The sequence below is a fragment of the Epinephelus lanceolatus genome, chromosome 3, assembly GCF_041903045.1.
Source record: "Epinephelus lanceolatus isolate andai-2023 chromosome 3, ASM4190304v1, whole genome shotgun sequence".
In the NCBI taxonomy this organism is placed as follows: Eukaryota; Metazoa; Chordata; class Actinopteri; order Perciformes; family Serranidae; genus Epinephelus; species Epinephelus lanceolatus.
This window is the reverse complement of record NC_135736.1, coordinates 10,031,346-10,051,942: the sequence shown is the minus strand read 5'-3', so window position 1 is coordinate 10,051,942 and position 20,597 is coordinate 10,031,346. Positions and strand designations below refer to the sequence as shown.

At 42.0% G+C, this 20,597-nt stretch overlaps 1 protein-coding gene across 11 annotated transcripts in view; it reads left to right on the top strand.

Moving 5' to 3' along the window:
• adgrl3.1 (adhesion G protein-coupled receptor L3.1) overlaps window positions 1-20,597 on the top strand; it is a 172,218-nt gene that overhangs the window by 73,439 nt on the left and 78,182 nt on the right. For all 11 annotated transcript variants that reach the window (XM_033624981.2, XM_033624987.2, XM_033624988.2 and 8 more), the window contains exons 5-7: window positions 1,310-1,419; window positions 11,934-11,948; window positions 13,047-13,835. In XM_033624981.2, coding sequence (XP_033480872.2) covers window positions 1,310-1,419; window positions 11,934-11,948; window positions 13,047-13,835 — 914 coding nt within the window. The remainder of the gene's footprint in view (window positions 1-1,309; window positions 1,420-11,933; window positions 11,949-13,046; window positions 13,836-20,597) is intronic.

Sequence of the window (20,597 nt, the reverse complement as noted above, 5' to 3'; positions counted from 1 at the left end):
AGGCGGAGGCGGGCGGCTGGAGGTCCGCTTCCAGCGAGGGGAGAGGTAGAAACAAACAGCCAATGTATGTCTGTGTGTGTTATGTTCAGGTGTTGTCACGTAAATAACAGTGCCCAAGCATGAATGCATATAAGTATTTTTTATTACATTGCTGTGGTTAATTTGAGGTAATTGTGTTACTGTAGAAATCAGAGAATCACTTTTTGTTGTTATACATTCTCAGGGAGATGATACAGGCTCTAAATCTGAAATACACACCACACACAAATGTGTATTTTCATCTAATTGTACTGTGGAACAGTTAGAATAAAGTTTTTGTATTTGTATGATTGTATTTGTGTTTATTATATACTTGTTTAAGTATAGCAAGTATAATGAATATAATGTAGGAATCGGTAAGAGGAATTGGTAAGGAATCGGACTGTTAAGAAGGAATCTGTAAGGAATCAGAATCGTTAAAATCCTAACGAGTCCCAACCCTAGTGACAGCTGACAAAAAAAACAAATGATCGGATCATGCTCTATATTGCTCAATATAGCCGATCCTTATCAGCTAAAAAATGCCTTGATTAGCTCTGATACCGATCTTTGAAATTGGTTCAGGACCTCCCCGGTAATTTTGGGTCTCCTCCTGGTCAGTATTTAAGGGACATTTTACAGATCAAGGCCAGGGAGGCCCCTGACACTTTGGGCCCCTGTTAGGACCGTTCAGTAATACATCCCATGCTCACCGGCACATGGTAAATATACATAGTGCGCTACCTTACATAGCCTGTGTTAATAAGTGTGAGGAATACTTACTTTTAGTGTGTCAGAGGAGAGGGCCCCCCTGATAATTAAAATTAATTATCTGGAGTCTGGGGCGAAATACTCTTAAAGCCATAGGTTATTGTTCTCACTGCTGCACACAGACACACACACACACACACTTAGACATACACATTCACATTAGAAGTGCCCTTGCGCAACAGCTCTTCAATAGCCATTGTGTACCACCTTGTATACGAGTGAACTCAACGATTCCATTAGTGTAATGTCCACTCCAGCCGTACCAGTATTGTCTGCTCTCTTGTCAATCTAAAGGGTCCTTAAACACAGATGATTCTGGAGTTTCAGGGTGAATGTAGTGAATTATATGAGAGGATAAAACACATCTCACTGTATACAACATCTCATCTATTAGAGTCTGAGTTCTGCACAATTCTTTGGACTTAAAAGCCACATTGTGTGCATTTTTCAGTGGGTGTTTTTGAACATATTTGTTCATCTGGATGTATTCAGCTAACATATCTGCCTCTTTCCCATGTAGATGCAACAACCGCACCCAATGTGCGGTGGTGGCTGGGCCTGACGTCTTCCCTGACCCCTGCCCTGGAACGTACAAGTACTTGGAAGTCCAATATGAGTGTGTCCCATACAGTAAGTACCCTTTTTATTTCAAGAGTATTTTACCGTTTTTTAACCTCTTAGCTGTGTAACAGCACTAGTCATACTGTATGTTTGAGTATACTGCGTAATTGGTGACAATATTCATCTACATACTGTTGATGCCAGTGACATGTGTCTGAAATACTGACAGTCTTCCAAACAATCTCATATTTAGATCTGAATACACATTTTCTGTTTTCTAAAGTTAGACTGTGAAAAGCCTGCAGTTTTTCATACTGATTTATCAAAAAGAAAAACCATGCTGTTTGATTCCAAAATAAACTAGGACTATACCGAATGTCACTTTTCAATAAATTTGAAGCTTCTATACAGGTAAATGAAAGAAGGTGAAAGATACTTTGAATGTTTGTCATAGTATTTTATGGCATAACCCTAAAAAAAAAAAAAAGAAATCCTTGATTTAAATGATGTGATTTATGAGATTAAATGTGTTAGTCTTTTTTAATTGAATACACTTGAAAGCTGTGGGTGGTTATCTTTTATACAGTGATGTCACAACTGAACAGACCGTTTCACACTTACACATAAAGATTCTAAATGGGTCTCTTTGTATTTCCTGTTGAAATGTTTTGCATTTCATGTTAATGACATCAGCTGAGAAGAAGTAAACAGGGACCCAAACTGCTACCTAGCAATGCAATTCCAGTGACACATTCTGTAACAATAGAAAGTGCCACTAAAGTGCAATCACAGTTGTTCCCCGGCTGCAGTGACAATACAGGTAACAGTGACCAATCAGAGCAAACTGGCCTTTTTCAGGCAGAGGGTGAATACAGGTATATTTAGGCAGACAGTATGCAGAGAATAAAGTGTTTTCTGAACATTAACGCATGTAAACATGTTCTAGTAGGAACCCAAAATACAGGTGTGAACCTATGGGACCTTTAAGTTGACCTTTTACAACATGGCAGCCAGGTCACAAACTTTCTTATTTTACAGCTAAATGGTACACTAAAAATATGTTTCTAAAAAACATCTGAGGTGAGAAATATACAATACAGTAACAGAATCTTGATTCATATTCGTTTAGCACTGCCTAGTTTGACTGCACACGGACAGTGATTGACATGACTGACAGCTGCGTTACAGACTCCTTGGCTCTCAATGGTTGTTATTGGTGCCCAGTGGTCTGATAAAGCTAATGCCAACAGAAGCAGTAGAAAGAGGAGAAAGGACATGATTTTTTCCCAGTCTGTCTCATGTACCTTTTCAGTATATATTGCCAGCAAATATGACACAAAGTTATTTTCAAGAAACTTACTAACTGCAGCTTTATGAAAAAATGTAATTTATGGTGCTGTTAGATTGCTGCTGGAACCGCCCCGTTAATAAAGGTGCGTGCCTCCCTTTGTGTGTGGCAATCAGGAGAGCAAACAGATTTTTGACTGCAGTGAAAATGTTGTTTTTGGAAAGCTAAACACTAACAATATGGATTGAAGCAGAATTTTCACATGTGGTGAATTTTGGAAATGATAATATTTTTCAATAAATATTGACTTTTGGATATTCTGGAGGTTTTGGTGATGTTTGATCACACCAGTCAGACACAATCCTACGCAGAAACCACTTAAATCTAATTATACAGATAGTATAAAACTAACTAATATTAGAGAAGCCTGATCTTTATCTACAAGTGTGCAGAATAACCAGGTTTAAACAGAATGAACTAACATAGAAAATAAAAAAGAATATGAGTGCTACAGTCATTTTTATGGGAGGCTATGATGACACTGCTCACTGGGAAACTCCAAGGGAGGAAGGATGAGAAAGAAGGAAAGGCTCCAACGATGGCAGATGGTGATATGACCTTTGACCACATGATAACAGACTGGGAGGTCGTATTCACTGGAGTGAAGCAGTCATGGGACAGGGGTCGCTAAATATGCCAACAACTGTGGAACTTTTTTTTTTTTTTTTTTTTAAACCAGCATAGTTTACCCCCAAAATCTAGGTCATAGCTCATTACATAATAAATACACAAGGGTTCAGGGTGGAGACTTAGTAGATTAAAGACATATTTTTATCTTTGATGTTTATTTTACACTGCATTCCAGCTTAGAGGAGTTGTCCAAAAGCAAAGCTGAAATGCAACTTCTGTGTCTGATTCAAGTTTTTATCATATTTGATGAAGATGTCACTGTATCCTGACAGTAGTGCATGAGACAGATAATCTTTAAAGAAGTCATGTTTCTCCTCCTCTTGGTGCTTCTAATGACATTTGCTAGACTCCACTGTGAATGAAGAAAAAACAACTAACCAGCGATTGAATATTAATCAGTTATTTAATCCATAATTCTGTTACTGTATCGCCTATTACTTGCCTCAGATGTTTTCAGAAACATATTTTAGTGTAATGTAAAATGCTGTACGATGAGAAAGTTTGCCCTGGCCATGGGGCGGGGCTTCGTTTTTGGCTTGACTATTTCCAATATGCTGGCCGGGCAATGCAGAATCTTGATTCATATCTGCTCAGCGCTGCCTAGTTTGACAGTTTGACCACAGTTCACATGCAGTGATTGACCTAATTGACAGCTGTATTAGAGTTCTCTCGGCTCTGATTGTTTGTTTTGTTCACGTGGTGGATTCTGGCAAATGCCTTTAGAAACACATTATCTGTCTCATGTACCACTGTGTGGTGACAGTTTCAGCAAATTTGACAAAAAACTATTTTTAAAAAAAGGTACCAACTGAAGCTTTAATGGAAAATTAATTGAATATTTAAAACGCTTTGAAAGAAAACACATTGCTTAACAAGTATAGAATACAGTCCCTGAACGTAGTCGAAAACACACAGCCTTGAAGATACAAGTTACTCAGTCCATTGATAGACCTACTGCACTTACGTGGTAGATTCCAAACATAACCTTCAGATTAAAATAGATGATAATGAGTTTTTGTTATGAATATAATACTGAACTGAATACTTCATAGTACTCCATTTTACACCGTGCATGGTGTCCTTTGTAAAGCACACAGAAACATAGTACAAGAGGCAGCGTGGGTGTTGTGAAATGAAAATGTCTATTTTGGTACACATGAAGCACTGTATATCATTTTTTGTTGGCTACAAACATCCCTGTGGTGGAAGTCATAAAAGATAAGAGGACATGCAGAGTTGCAGTTGAGATAGTTAGGGGTTATTTACAGCAAACAAAGTCCATCTCCAAAGTCAATTTAGGCTTGTCTGTTTTGCCCCAAAAAAAGAGTGAAATCTTGTTAAGCTGCCTTGTTTCATGTTATTGTCATTTCTTTTTTAGAAACAAAGTAAATAAGCTTTTCTTTAAGAACTTCTGTCAATGGACAAAGGTGACAGATTGGAACAAGCGTTTTGAACTTCAGTTTTTTAGGCACAGTTCCTCCTAAAGTGCTGCAGATCACAGATACTAACATCGTCTGAGTGTGCAGCTTTGGCACCACGGTCCATACAGACGGCCAAGGTGATCTCCCACACTGAAGCATTCAATTATGTCTGGCTAAACGGCTCTTGCCTGGCGTCTAGAATGACCAGCAGATTAAATAATAGGACTATCAGAGCCCTCTCTGGAGCAGATGGAAACACAACCTGATACCTGCTTAATGCCCCACCGAGCGCACGCGCATGCACCCGCACGCCGCACGCCGCACACACCGTAGGCATCAAAACAGGGTGTGTGTTTTTACTCTAATCTCATCCATTCATTTGAAACTTGTCTGCATGTTCTGTCTTTTTCATCTTTGTTATAACTGCACGCCCACTTGAAAACACAGCATTACGTATTTCATAGATTAATCACTGGAAAGAGCAGTCATTCAGGCACACCCGAGTACAAAGGGAGATGAGTTGCATGCTGATCTGATAAACAATGGGTCTGCCAGGGTAACGTCCCCCCGCCCGCAAAAATAGACAGCATCTGAAACCAAAGTCATTAGAGAGCTCAGCTAACAGAGGGAGGGACACGGAGGGAGGGATGGAGCATTGGAGGAAAGGATAGAGAAGGGGAGAGAGACAGATAGAGAACCTTTGACAGTACATTAGCAGTTTTCGTGTACTGACTAAGTGTTCAGGCTGGATCAGGTGGCGCTGTGATACACTACCTGAATCCTGCGGGTGTGTTTAGAAATGTTGCACAAGAGAAAAATATGATGTAAAAGGTGAAAACAGTCCTCGGATACCATGACTCTGCACTTTGCATTGTTTTGCCTGAGAATACCTTGAGCTTTAAAGGGGTAGTTCAGATTCTTTGAAGTGGGGCTGCATAGGATACTTATCCATAGACAGTATATTAAACACAGTAGATGTCAGTCAGCACGCCCCCAGTTTGGAGAAGCAGATTGGAGTCTGACATGGAAGCTAAGCAATGTACTGCTGTGGATGGGGTCCACAACAAAACCTATTTTAGTCATTTAAAAAAAAAAAAAATCAAAATCAGTTTAAGTGTATGCTATATCAAGAGTATTTTCACTGCTTTGTCTTTCTGTCCGACAGGGATGCCATTAACAGCTTCAGTTCTCCATCTCTGCTCTCATCAGAGCCACCCGACTCCATTGACAAAAACAGAAACTTTAACTCGCTGAACACCAGAGCTGCTGGTCTACCACTGCTTCCATCAGTTGGTTAGATACTGTTATTGTTTGACTTTGGTGAATTTGAGCTAACCATTTTAAACACCAAAGTCACACAATAACACAAGCAAACTAACTGAACTGCAATTTGTTTATAATGCCTGTGCCTGCGGCAACCCAATTTGCCCATATTGGGACATAATAAAGTTGAAGTGAAGTGAAGTGAAGTGATCAGGGCAGCAGTGGACCAGCAGCTCCTGTGTTCAGCAACATTAAATCATTGTTTTTCTCAATGGAGTCTGGCTTTGAAGAGAGCAATAGATCAGCCTCATTTTCCTGCTGGAAATCACTATCCCCTTTTACACTGCCAGATTTTCCGTGAATGTTGGGCCGTTTTGCCGGCCAGCTGTGGGCGTTTAGACACACAGAGCCGGATTGGCGAGTTGATCCGCGGCGCCCAATTTTCCCCCTCGTAGGGTTGACATATTGGTGGAACCCTTTTAGTTTAAACAGACCGAGGCGGCCTTCCGCAACAGGAGGGGCTGTTGATGACTTGTGGGAGGAGCTGTTGATGACGCCGCATGTGTGAGCCACTGGCAGTGGATAAACAGGAAACAGCTGATAGCAGGAATTAGCGAGCAGCTAGTAGCAAGAGGGAAACGCAAATCGTCACTGTAAAGATGAGCAACTGGGGAGACAAGGAATTGCGCGCCCTCCTTGCCCTCGCAAATGAAGAGGCCATTAACTGTCAGATGACGGGGACGGTGAAGGACGGGCCGATTTACGAGAGAATCGCCGTCTGGCTATCGCCACGGCTTCCCTCCCACGTCACTGTTTACGTCACACGCTGAGCTACACGTTTTGTTACTTGCTCACGCCCCCCATTGCCCCGAAAAAGGTGCATTCTGTATAAACAAAAGTAGGTAGGCGGCATTTTGCCACACTCCCTGATTTTGTTTTTACACTGCCAATGCTCAAAAAAGACTGATTGGGCTTTCCTGCAAATTTGCACAATTCCTGTTTAAAAAGGGCTACAAGTATAGCATACACTTAAAATGATATTGATTGTTTTAGCTTAGACTTTTTTAGGTGGCTAAAGTGCCTTTTGTTGCTTAGGTATTATGACAGACTGTTCCCCCAAACTGGGGGCGGGTCGACTGACATCTACTGTATGTAATCTACTGTCTATGGATAAGTACCTCACATAACCCCACTTAAAAAAACTGAACAATCCCTTTAACGTGGCAAAACCCTTTGCAGAGCCTTCATATCACATCCTAAAAATATTTATGAAATCAATTTTTTTTGAAGGGGCGTAATAATGTCTGAACCTGAGAACAAGATACTATTGCTTGCTGACATTCAGGCCGGAGATCCAGCCGTCTGCGATCAAGCTGGCGTGCTTGACATAGCAAATCAATGCTGTCAGCTGCGTTGTTGTGAAAGATACATTTTGTAAGACATTAAGCGGTGATATATCTCCGAAACGTTGCCATAAATCACGACGGATCGATAAAGGAGCCTTGTTTTCTGAAATATATGAGAGTGTACTCAAAGCGTCACATTCCTGAAACACTCAACAACTTTAACAAATCATCGTATTTACATTAGAAAGGCAGGATTGGTTTTAGTGCACTCAAATGGCTGCAACATCAAGGGACATCTATAACTCAAGTAGGGGTCCCTCAACATTAAGCGCACTGATACCGCTGGCTGTTGAGTGTAAACACCTGACCCCAAGCGATCACCTCTGAGGCCGGGTAATCAGAAACTGATTGCATGGAAAGAAAATGAGCCGAGCTCCAAAGAGACACCACTTCACACTGTAGATGTACTTTTCCTCAGCACTGGTGTTCAAGTAGAGCGGCTATGTTCCCCCACCACATAGATACTGTAAACAAATCTCAAAGTAGGTTGTAAAACAGGTAATTAAATTATGTACGGTTCAGTTTTCTGAAAAATTTCGGCCCTCCACCTCTCCTCCTTTTTTTTTCTTGAAGATTTTTTTGGCTCGCTCCTACCTTCACGGCTCTTCATCTCTCCTCCCTGCACCGCAGGTTTTTGGCGCTTTTCCAAAGCTAAAATCAAGTGCTCTCTCTCTCTCTCTCTCTCTCTGGCTCTCTGTGGTACGAGTGTGTGGCAGTCGTGTGCCAAACTAGCCAGCTAGCTTTGGCAGTAATTAGCCACCTGTGTATACTTGCTCATTGCAGTGCAGGCGGGCTATAAATATCCATACATTAGCACACTGTACAAAGTGCTTCTCTGAGGCGGCTTTTATGCATGGATACATTGAATTTCTACAAATATGCTATTGCTGCAGAAAAAGATGTATCATGATTTACATGGTTTCATTTGTGATCATGTGTTATTAAAAAAAAAAAGAAAGAAAGCTGGCCACACTTGGGATTATGTTTATCCGTTTCCTCATCTTCACGCAGCAGACCCTGGCTCTCAAACTGTCGTTATGAAGCAATTAGCCTACTACCACATTTAGTGTATTAATCAGAAAAGCCAGTGATATGTTATGCAATACCCATGCAGCCTATTTTAGACAATAGACGTGGCTCAGTAGGAGAGCTAATTAAAAGATAAAATCACCTTCTTGTCTGTCCAATTAAAGACTTCTGTCAGATTGGACCCTTGGAATAACTTCATCATGATAACATGAGAAGAGCCGTGTGTGTGTGTGTGTGTGTGTGTGTGTTGTCGTGGAAACAATTGCTCACAGCCGGGATTCTGTCCTTGTGTGTGTGTGTCTCTTTCTCTCTGTATGTGCATGTACAGTATACTGTATGTGTGTGTTTGTGTGTACACATATGCAGGCGATTTCGTGTTTCCCAGAGCGAGTGAGGGGAAGATGGAAAGCAACCAAAGAGACAGAAGGAGAGAGACGGAGTGAGGGTGCGAGAGAGCGACAGCTGAAACAGAGATAGAGAGAAATAGGTTAGACGAGGCCAGCAGACGAGAAACAGAAAGAATGAATTAACTGATAAAAGACACAGTGTGAGAGGTGGACAGGGTTTGGGTTGGGGAGGGGATGGCGGAAATACAGAGGACGCAACTGAGAGAATGAGCGGGGAGAAAAAGGCACAGCGTGAGATGATGTGAGAGAATGGCAGCAGGTGAGGATGAGAGGACGGTGGAGAAAGAATAGAATAATGGAGGGAGGAAGAAGAAAACTGTCTGTGTCCATAAATGACCTTGGGCTTTAGCCGGCTGAGCTGATTGGAGATCAGAGATAGTAGTGGTAAGGCTGCTGTCGCCACTCGTCTGCAGGAACACGCACGCGGGCGCACCCACGCTTAAACACACGCTCTCAAGCACACACAGTCTTTCCTCCTAGACGAATACCTCCTTAATAAACCATATGCTTTCAATAAAAATGCTAATTATCTTTACACTGCACCACAGTCAGGTTAACACTGCTTCAGTGTGTGTGTGTGTGTGTGTGTGTGTGTGTGTGTGTGTGTGAATAGAAATGGGAAGAGAGAGGGAAAGAAGACAGAAGGTAGTGTCAGAGCTGCTCATGTGATTAAAGAAAGTTAAAGAATTGAGAAGATACGAACACAGATATTAATGAATATTTAGAGGATTTTTAATAATTATGAAACTAGACAGGCGACACATTGTCACAACAGAGCATTTCTGTTAGTGTTATTGTTCTGCTATTGTTTCCTAATATCAATTCAAAGCCTTGCTAGGAATAAATGAGCTTTTTTTTCTAGCTGCAGAGCTAACTATTCAATAGTGCAGTCTAAGTGGTTTTGCAAATGATCAGTCAAAGATACTGGGTAGATAAAAACATGCCGCACCTCTGCAGGATTCAGTGAATAGAAAAAGGCGATGCTCTCTTGTTGACGTTTTTCTTGGAAACAAGGACATTTTGTGGCAAGTAGTCCATAGGTTTTCTCTCGGTTTTCTCTCCACTCTCGGCGGCGCTGAATTAGCAGCAGCACAAAAGACCTCTCATCTCTAGCATCACCTCGCACGCTGGAGCTAATCTTGAGAAAAAACGCTTGACAAACGTCTTGGCCACCTATATTCACTCTGTCAAATCCTGCGCGCTGAAAGATGAATGGCTGCGATTTGTGGGAAAAAAAACAAAAAAACTTTAATTTCTCACAGTTGACATGGAGATTAAAACCAGAGATGCCTAGAAAAAAAAAAATCTTGCAATGAGGTCACCGACAGAGGCGTCCGCTAATCTAGTGAAACAACGAACCGCGCTGCAAATTGAATGACATTTGCTTGACATTTTGTGTGCCATTTGGTGTACTTGTTGCCGCCACACTTTTTCATTTGAAATCTATTAGTCGCTGGCAACCTTGAACTCTACGTGTTTTCCTTTGTGTCTGGGGGAGGCGGTTGTGTAAGAGACTCAGGTGATGCGAAGTCCTTGTTGCTCGGCATCATTAATCCCTGTCATCTCAGCACCAATGTGTCTCTTTGTATTGTTTAAATGTGTGTTTGGTGCATCAATATCTGTCGTTCTATCGCACACACCCTGCTCTGCACGGACTCACTATCTGCTTTCTTCCCCCAGATTTTCTCACAAGGGAACTGCTTCCTTGTGGTTAACCATTTTATATCTTCACTAGCAACAGCACACACACAAGCACACTGGCACATACACACTTGTTTAAGGTTTAACACGATCTCCTTCCAGAGATTGCTTATTTATCGGGAGTTGTGCTAAGCCGCACCAGTTACCATGCATTTTTCATGAGCCTCAGATTTAATGGTTGCCTGTGTGTGTGTGTTTCTGTGTGTCACATGTGTTTGTGTATGTCCTGTGGTTGCTGATGAGTTTTAGCTTTAATGTGTTAAAGAATTTATGCATGTAGCCTACTGTGCAAGATGTAGTGTGCTATATATAAACATGTGCCATCCGGAAGTCCTTCCAAATATTTTTTACTTTAAGAATTGTCTCCTCTCCTCTCCTCTCCTCTCCTCTCCTCTCCTCTCCTCTCCTTCCCTCCCTCTCCTTCTCCTCCTCCTCCTCCTCCTCCTCTCGGGGGACCAGTTCCATTCAGCAGGTCTCTAACGGTCTTGAAAGACACAAGGGCACTGCCTGCAGGATTAGGTTTCTGCCATGTTCACATTCCACTCAGTCCCCCTGGGAGCGAGGTGGAATGGAATTCATATGTTTAAGAGGCTCCGAGCAAGTGTGCACATTTCATCGCGGGGCGACGTGAGCAAACCTCCATCGAGGCTCCAAGGATAACGCTTTGGATATAATAGACAGGGAATTGGTGTTGAGGTTGAAGCAAACCAGTGCATTCAGTATGCTCCCACCTCCACACACAGATGATTGCGCACTCGTACACAGAGTAGGTGACATACACAAAGCGTCAGCTCACCCACCGTGCATCAGAAAGCATTTTAATGTGGCAGTTTTGGCTGGTCCACTGAAATGCAATCCCAGTAATCAAATCAATTTTCTGGTTTTCATTGCTCGGTTGCTATTAGCATACATTAAAGAGCTCATTATCTCAGGTCGTTTTGCATTGCTGGGTTTTGTCCCGCGCTACACAGAGGACCGCCATGGATACTGGGAATCTGTGTGCTTTTCGATGCAGTGTCATGCTCTTGTGTGCTCTCACTATGCCTCTCTCTGTGTCTGCATGGCACGTGTGTGTCTGTTCCCCCATATGTGTGGCGTGTGTGACATATGCAAGATGCATTACTGTCAGATAGCTTCCTCGTTGCAGTGCAGTCTCCTCAGACGCTTACGTAATGTTATTACCAATCACACATGGAGAGCATCCTGGCACTCTCACAAGGTTAGGATGAAATATGAGAATGATTATGAAGATCGGAGATTGTATTATCATGATTTCCTTATTATTGCATCATTAATCTATTTTTGTCTCTTGTCTCCATCTCTTTCTTCCTCTCTCTTTCTTTCTCTCTTCAAACCTTTTTGCCTATGGCTCACGCAGAAGTGGAACAAAAAGGTAAGTCTGTGAAACAAGCACGCCCACATTCACACATGCTCAAAATCCGGGGTTGGGTGTCACTTTTTGATGCCAGCGCCTGAAGCGTTTTGTACCTCGTGGCAGAATGACATCTCTTTCAAAGTCACTGCTGCTATTTTAAGACAGCTTGATCTCAGCATATAGAGGCAATTTGGGAACACTGGTTCTCATTAGACACACTCTGGGCCCATATTATTTCATGGCATTGCATAGAATGTCACTTAACAAACTCTCCACAGGTCGAGCACGTTTTTACGAGGAGCCAATGAACAGAGGATTACATTGACATTTGGTATTTCTTCCCTGAGATATGAAAATTGGGCCTTTGAATAGCCAATGAAAATTCAATCAATATTCCCGGCCCTTTGCTTGGGATCTGAAATTGTTAAAGGGAAGAACAGGAAACCGCAACACACATCTGGCCCCATCTCTGTGTGTATCTGCTATGTGAGTGTATGCGACAACATTCCAATTAAATTACAAAGGTCCCTATGACTGGTCGCACTGGCTTCCCAGAATTTATTGCGTCTCCCACATCCCTCATAAAACATGACCCCAGTATTCAAAGATGGGAATACCAAGAATGGATTGGGAAATGAATTATTGTAACAATTGCAGAAACAGCAGGCGATAAAAGACGTGTTCGGCTCTACAGTTGATTGTTCCTGACAGAGATAGAAAGGGAGGGAAGGGAAGAAAGAGCTATGAGACTAATGAGGAGCCGGGGAGGGAGGGAGAAGTGGGAATTGAGGGAAAGGGAGGGAAGTAGAACAAAATGTGCCATTTTCTCTTTTTCTCTTAGCTGTGAGAGCAGGGTATTATCTGCTGAATGGGAGGCATGCTGCTGCCGTTCGTAAGAATGACAGTAACTATACAACATCCAAATCACAACACAGTGAGCCTATCGTGTCATCGTCACTCACTGGTGGTTAAGGTTGCGTTACAACACAATTTAACATTTATGAAAAGAGGCAAACATTTCACAGGCGCTGTCAGAAAATCTAGAGAGAATAGTTGACATTTTAGAGCAACTATAAAAATATATCTAATGTGAGAATTTTATCATTCCTTCCTCAGTATTTCTCTGCCCCGGCATTCTACGAGGAGTTTACCAAAGTGAGCATCTCTTTGAGTCAGATCACCAGTCTGGTGCATGGTGCAAAGACCCGCTGCAGGCCTCGGACAAGATCTACTACATGCCCTGGACGCCGTACCGCACAGACACACTCACAGAGTACTCGTCAAAAGAGGACTTCATCGCAGGCCGTCCCACCACCACCTACAAGCTCCCACATCGTGTGGATGGGACCGGTTTTGTCGTCTATGATGGTGCACTGTTCTTCAACAAGGAGCGAACCCGCAACATTGTAAAGTTTGACCTGCGCACTCGCATCAAGAGTGGCGAGGCCATTATTGCCAACGCCAACTACCATGACACCTCGCCGTACCGCTGGGGGGGAAAGTCAGACATTGACCTGGCGGTAGACGAGAATGGACTGTGGGTGATCTATGCAACGGAGCAGAACAACGGGCGCATCGTGGTGAGTCAGCTAAACCCCTATACCCTACGCATCGAGGGCTCCTGGGACACCAGCTACGACAAACGCTCCGCCTCCAACGCTTTCATGATCTGCGGAGTCCTGTATGTGGTCAAAACTGTGTATGAAGATGATGACAACGAAGGGACGGGGAACAAAATCGACTACATGTACAACACTGATAAGAGCAAAGAGATGACAGTTAACATACCGTTCCCTAATTCCTACCAGTACATCGCGGCAGTGGATTACAACCCGAGAGACAACCTGCTGTACGTGTGGAATAACTACCACGTGGTCAAGTACTCGCTGGACTTCGGCAACAATGGTAGGTCCCGCTTTCTTCACATCTTCCTCCTCCTCCCTCCTCCCACCATTTTTAGTGTCTTTTCTGCCGATAGTAATAGCCATGACCAGAGGCATGATGTTTTCGGGTGGTCCATTCGTACTTACATACATCTGTCCCAATCTCAGGAACTCAGTATCCCAGGAACACCATCAGATCATTTCTCCAAAATTTGACAAAAATGTCCACTTTGACTTAATGATAAACTGATAAGACTTTGGTGGTCAAAAGGCAAGGTCACTTTGACCTTAGTCCATCTCATTCTTGTGAACGCAATTGTTCAAAATCACCTTGAGGAAACTTGCTCAAATTTGGCAAATAATCCTCCACTTGGACTCATTGGTAAACTGAGGTGGTAAACTTTTGGTGGTCAAACATCACTATGACCTTGTATCTGTGTCAATTTTGAGAACACAATATCTCAAAAACGCCCTGAGGGAATTTCTTCAAATTTGGCTGAAATGTCCAAATGTGGAAGGTCAAAGGTCAGTGTGACCTTACGACTGTTTCATTCTCATGATATCAATATCTCAAGAAGGCCTTAAGGAATTTTCCTTAAATTTGGCACAAACATCCACTTGGATGCAAGGATGAACTAATTAGAATATGGTGCTTAAAGGTCAAGGTCATTGTGATCACACAAAACATTTTGGCCATAACTCAAGAATTCATAGACTAACTGACAAAATTGTACACAAATATCTGATAGATTGATATCTGATATCAATCTATCAGATATTTGTACACAAATATCTGATAGATTGATATGATGAAGTGATGACATTTCATATTCAAAAGGTCAAAGGTCAACTTCACTGTGACATCATAATGTTCTGCAAAAACACTTTTCTGGCCATTACTCAACATCATAACTCAGGAGCAGAAGGGGAGACATTTGGTCAGATACTGAATCACTGTTCCTCACAGAATTAGAATCTATGTGTGGCAGCGGACATCTTGGGGGAAGGGTGGCATGGGGGCTCAAACGTTCCTTATTTTTCTGTTTTTGTCTGGGTCCTTGTGTACCAGTCTGTGTCCCCTCTATAAATTTGAAAGGTTTTTGCAGGTCTGTGAACACAGCACAGGCGGAACTTTTTTTTCCCCTCAGTGGCAGTTTGTGGAGTTTTGAGTCGTGGGGTGGATAATTGATCAGTCAATCCGATCAGAGAGAGAACCAGCTGTTTTTGAGTAAAAGTTAAGTTTTACTTTCACTGCACCTGGTGTTCTGCTTCTCTGTCTGTATCAAAGTACACTCTGCGCTCTGAAAGTTTGGTACAATTAATTTTATATATATATATATATATGTATATATATATATATATATATATATATATATTCCAACGGCACACCTAATGAACAGTCCGCCTCCAAAAAAAGAAAATCAAAACATGGTCTCAGATGTTTTCGTGGTGGGCAGCCACAAACATTAATGTGTTGGAAACCCTGTTAAATTGGTGACACTAATCTTGGGTGTCCATTTTGAAACTGTGCTGATTGTATACTGTAGATCTTCTGTGCCACTGGGTTGAAGATGTGTGTGAAGCATTCATGTTTTAGAATATGCAGCTACTTTGCAGGAAAATTTCATGGACAGACATGGATATCAATTCTAACTGCAACTGGCCGGTTTGCAGAGGCATACAACCACAAGGTGGTAATTCTAGTGCTTAATTAGCACCATGTGTATTAATAAGGAAAAAGATGCAGGTTTGCGTACTTTCCCCACTAAATTTATTCAACAGGCTGTGATGTGATTTTTTAAATCTTCACATGGAATACCTTGGCATGTCTGTAATGCTTTTAATATTCATTCATTTTAATATTCATAATGTTTTTTCTTTTGCTTTTTTTGATGTGACATAAGGAATACTTACAGCCACTAATCTTCATCTAATAATTAATTCTGCAAAATGACTTAAAAAAGGAAGAAAAAGAAAAGCGCCATCTGTGCCGTCACGGTTCTCAATTATGACTGTTCCCCCACCACCCCACCCATGCTATCAGCATGTTTTCACAATTAAAACAAAGAAACTTGAATAGTTTTAGAGCTGGTCCTGCATATACAAGTGTCATTTAAACTGTAAATGTCTGTACGGTTGCTATTTTTGTGGACATGTTTCTGCACTAGTCAGCCAAAGAATAATTCACAAACAATGAAGAATACCTTGATCTGAACCTTTAGAGGAATATCTCTAACGGTGCTATGCTGAGCCTTACATACTGTAAATGCCTCTTGCCTTTTACTGTACCATTTGTCCGCCATCTCTTTAGATTCCTCAGCTGCTTAACAAATGCGATGCATTCCTCGACAATGGAGCCAGGAGTGTCTGGAGGGAAGGGGAACTGATACCGCTTTCATACAGGACATCCTCTTATGATGACAATCTGAAGACACTTCAACCTGTGTTTGAAATTTTTTTGTTTTATCGTTGACCTATTCAAAAGAGGCTGCTGTCAAAGGTTTATTTCTGGCTGTTACCATTCACAGAGACCCAAATCTGCAAATTTAGTCGCATACATATTACCACTAGAACAACACAAGTGCAGCATCAATGATAGCAGCCAGCTGTTTTTAACAAAAAGCTTTGATAAATTGTCTGCTTTTTGGTGCTACACAGGCAGCATGGCAAGATTATCAACTAGCTGGTGAACAGAGTGGAGCGTTTAGCTGTTAAAAGCCAAATAATTCCCTAAGGGGTGGGTGATAATGTAAATAAGTAAGGTTAAGTAAGGTGATATTGTGTCAGTTTTGTATTTACAGCTTGTTCTGCCACCAAATGATCAAATGAGTCAATTATTGCTGTTTAAAGCAACACTTTTAAATCATTTGAGCACCACAAAGCATCATCTTCATTATTTACAATTAGGGGTAAGTAAGGTAATACAAATAGTCGAGGGGCCTGCACTATGAAGCAGGATGTCTTTACGTTACTCTCTTCGCTAATCCTGACACTGGCCATCTGGTTAACGGTTATCACAAAATTGGTTAGCGACTGGCTCAGTCATCTCTGGGTTTTCCCATCTAGCCATGAGCATGCTAATGTGAAAGGGACAGTGTTATTAAGATGAAACAATAACACTAATTACCTGCAGGGGTATTCTGCTTTAGGGAAAGCAAGAAGTCATATTCATTGGAGTGAAATGTAAACAGCCTGTAATTTTACAACAGAGTAAGAAGATGTAGAAATACTAGAAATCATTTCCAATATAAAAAGTAGGCCAAGGCTTAAAATACATGTAGGTATTATTAAATATCACTTCAGTATAGACTGAGTGCTATTTAGTTGGATGATGAAGAAACCTCTCTGAAGATGTCACATAAAAACACTTCAAAGTAATTCCAGACTGTTTCTGCTGCTGAAGAGTGGAAAAGTAGTTAATGACTGATGAGTCTATCTGACCGTAATGTTGCATTTATAATCAAGGGAGCCAATTAATAGTGTGTGGATGTTTTTCTAATAAAAAGACAATCTTTTTATTTCCAATTCTCATCGCACAGGTGAGGTTCTGAGCTGCAGTGATGAAATCAGCCATGCTTTCAGCTATCAATCCAAGGATAAAATTAACTTCACAAAACAAAATGCAACTGAAAACATCATTATGTGTTTAGTGTTGTAAACAATATCTCGGTTTGCTGGAAGCTCTATTTCCTAGAGACCATCTTGGGATGGAATCACTCCAGCTGCGATACAGTAATCTGTGACTTCAAACAAATGAGGGCCAGGGACGTTACGTGGAGGAGCAATAGCCCTCTTCGTATTTCCTACCCCTCTACTTCTGGCAGCCTTGCTTGGACCACACCCGTCTATGAACTTGGTCTTCAAAGTAAAGTTCTGCGATCGCATCTTTCACAGTTGAATCAGCCTCACAGTACTTAAAACCCAGGGTTAACCCTGAGGTTACCTCACTAACCCAAAATCCTGCTTCATAGTTCAGGCCTCTGGTGAACCGCTTCTTTACACTGGGACTGCCACATGTGAATCAGAAAATCAGTACAAATGAAGGTTAAAGGGGTGAAAACTTATGACATTGATGGATATGTCTGTTTATCTAAGCTGTATAGTGCCTGACCCATTCCCAGCTTGGGTCAGAGGGGTCATGAATCCAGCTTGAAGGTTAATTCATTTTGATCAAGCACCAATGCGTGTTTTAACGAGCATTGCTTTGTCCATCTAGAGGAAAAGTGTGTAACCCAGGGTGACTCTCTTTCAACTCTGGTGTGAGGTTAGAGTCCCTCCTCCCCTCCTTCCCTCCTCTGGATGGAAGGGCTTAGGCCCCTGGAGCCTGAAGGGCTATTTGCCCAGCGTAATTGCCTTTCAGCACCTTTCTATGGAGTGGTCAAGGCAGTCTGGCTGCGTGTCTTATTAAATGATGTCTGAATTAATGCATGCTCTTACACGCAGTTAGGAGGCGCAGTACAAGGAATTATAGAGAGAGACAGTGTTAAACTTGGTTTCTACCGATCAGTGTGTGTGTGGGAAGCGAGACCTTGCTGTAAAAATGTGTGTGTGTTTACGCATGCATAATGTGCATGCCCGTGTGCTAACGTGCTAATGTACTTTTGGTATGAGTTTGTGTTCCTCTATTCATGAGTGTGCATGTGTGTTTATTGGAGCACGCTTGAGAGTGTGATCACTCTCATAATGGAGCTCTGGGTGTCTCAGGAGGCTCTAAAGAGGAGATCAATGGGGATTCAATGTGGAGAATGACCTCCAGTGCACAGCAACAAGCCAGACTGCTGACCAGCGGGAGATAAATACATACAATCAATGCCGCCCCGCTCCTTTACTCCCCTCCTCGCTCTGCTCCCTCACTCAATGAAGACAAGGAATAAATTAACTACCTTAACTGCATGATTTTCTCGTTCTTCAGAAAATGAGGCGACAAGTCGATTCATTCAAGTTTGATTTTGTTGTTGTATGCAGACCCTAAATTTTGCTCTTCATTCCTTATGGACATGTCTATGAAAGGTGATTTTCAGTTTAGATCACTATAAATATATTAAGCATACACTGTAAGGTAAACTTTCTGTGTTCCAGCCCTGCTGCTTTTTTTTTTTTTTCTTTTCTCATACTCGGTTCAGGAAACAGGCCAAGGAAAGGGGCCATTCTGAGGGTTTCCTCCTGTTACTGATGTAGCGTAATACTCGCCCTGTTTTTGTTTCAGCTCATATGGACTTCTTAAAAGATATAAAATGAGACAGGAAATGGGCCGTGGAGTAAGAAAAGGCCACTGAGGACTGAGAAGGTACAATGCAGAAAGCACCAATTACTGTTTTGTCTGTCCAACTGGCTAACAAAGGGAGCTCACTGGACGCTTTGGAAGAGGTCATTCTAAAGCATTTGCACTGTTTGGATTAGAGCTTGGGGGGTACTTTTTAACTTAAAAGCTAAGCTGCTGATGATGTCAGTCATTGTACCATGTAGGTCATTGGCTGCGGTTACATGATGGCTTCTCATTCAGAATGAAATAAATCTGAATGAAATCATTCGTAATTAAAGTTTTTCCAGGTAGTTTACATGGGAAATATTTATTCCAAATGAGGGTTTACACGGGAGATCAGTTTAATCGCCTTTATTCAAGTCTGTGCAAGGTTTGGGGCAGGGAAGGTTTCTGATTGGATAGGGGCGGGGCGGATGTTACGTGTTTACGTTTGCCGGAAGAAAACACTGTAGTCCTTACTCCGGATAACAAGATGCTTGACGACGCCATTCTTAGTGCCTTTTTCGGGCTTGTTTTGCTTATATTCTTGAAGCAGCAGTACGACAACAATCTTGTTCTGCTAATGCTTCGTCTGTTGAGGAGGAGAAGGGAGGTAGAAGACCGTGCTTTGGTGTATGGAAATCAGTGAGTGCAACGAGTCCAACTCCTCTATCTCAGCCCATTGCTATGCGCGCTACGTCATCACGCCAGAAGGGCAAGGAAACGAGCATGCGCAGAAACAACGGAATGGCTGGAATCGGGTAGGAGGTGTATACAAGACAGAAAAATTCTTCCATTCGGGTTATGAAAAGGAATATTCCACCCCTGTGCACCATTCGGGTTGAGGTGTTTACAAGGAGCATTTCTATTCGGGTAGGGCTTCCAACCCGAATGCAAAAGGAATACATGGCTCCATGTAAACGCACGTATTGTTTAGCCTACAATGCTACATTTCTAATATGCAATTAATCTACCCAGACAAGTCTTGCTGGGTTTAAATACTTAGAGCACATAGAATAATAATGAGATGTCAAACGAACACTGTTATTGCTGGAGGGCCTGATGACACTGGTTGCCATGGTAGATACATGGCATACATTCGTGGGCTGAACAGAGAGGATGTCTTGAATATAATCATGAAGCTACTCGTTTTGTGTGGCTGATTTTATGTTATGTTGTGACACAGCGTTCATTCATCGAGCTCCACCCACTGTACCCTAGTAGGCAAATTCGCATTTCCTACATTAGCATAGGCACGTCTTGCCCTACACTGCCTTACTCCACCTCTGATTGGCTTACCCTGATATTCTTACCCTAACCAATCTCAGTCTTCTTGCCTAAACCTAACCAACCTAACAAATGAAGGCAATGAGCCTTAGACAGTCAGACAGACAGTAGGGTGCGGCATGCCTTCTCCATTCTAGGACACACTAATTTGCACCAGTAGAGAGCTACGCCCGTGCTAACACAACTAGGGTTACAATATCGTAACCTTTGTTCTGGTGTTTGTGATGATAAGCCAACATTAAACACTTCTGTGTC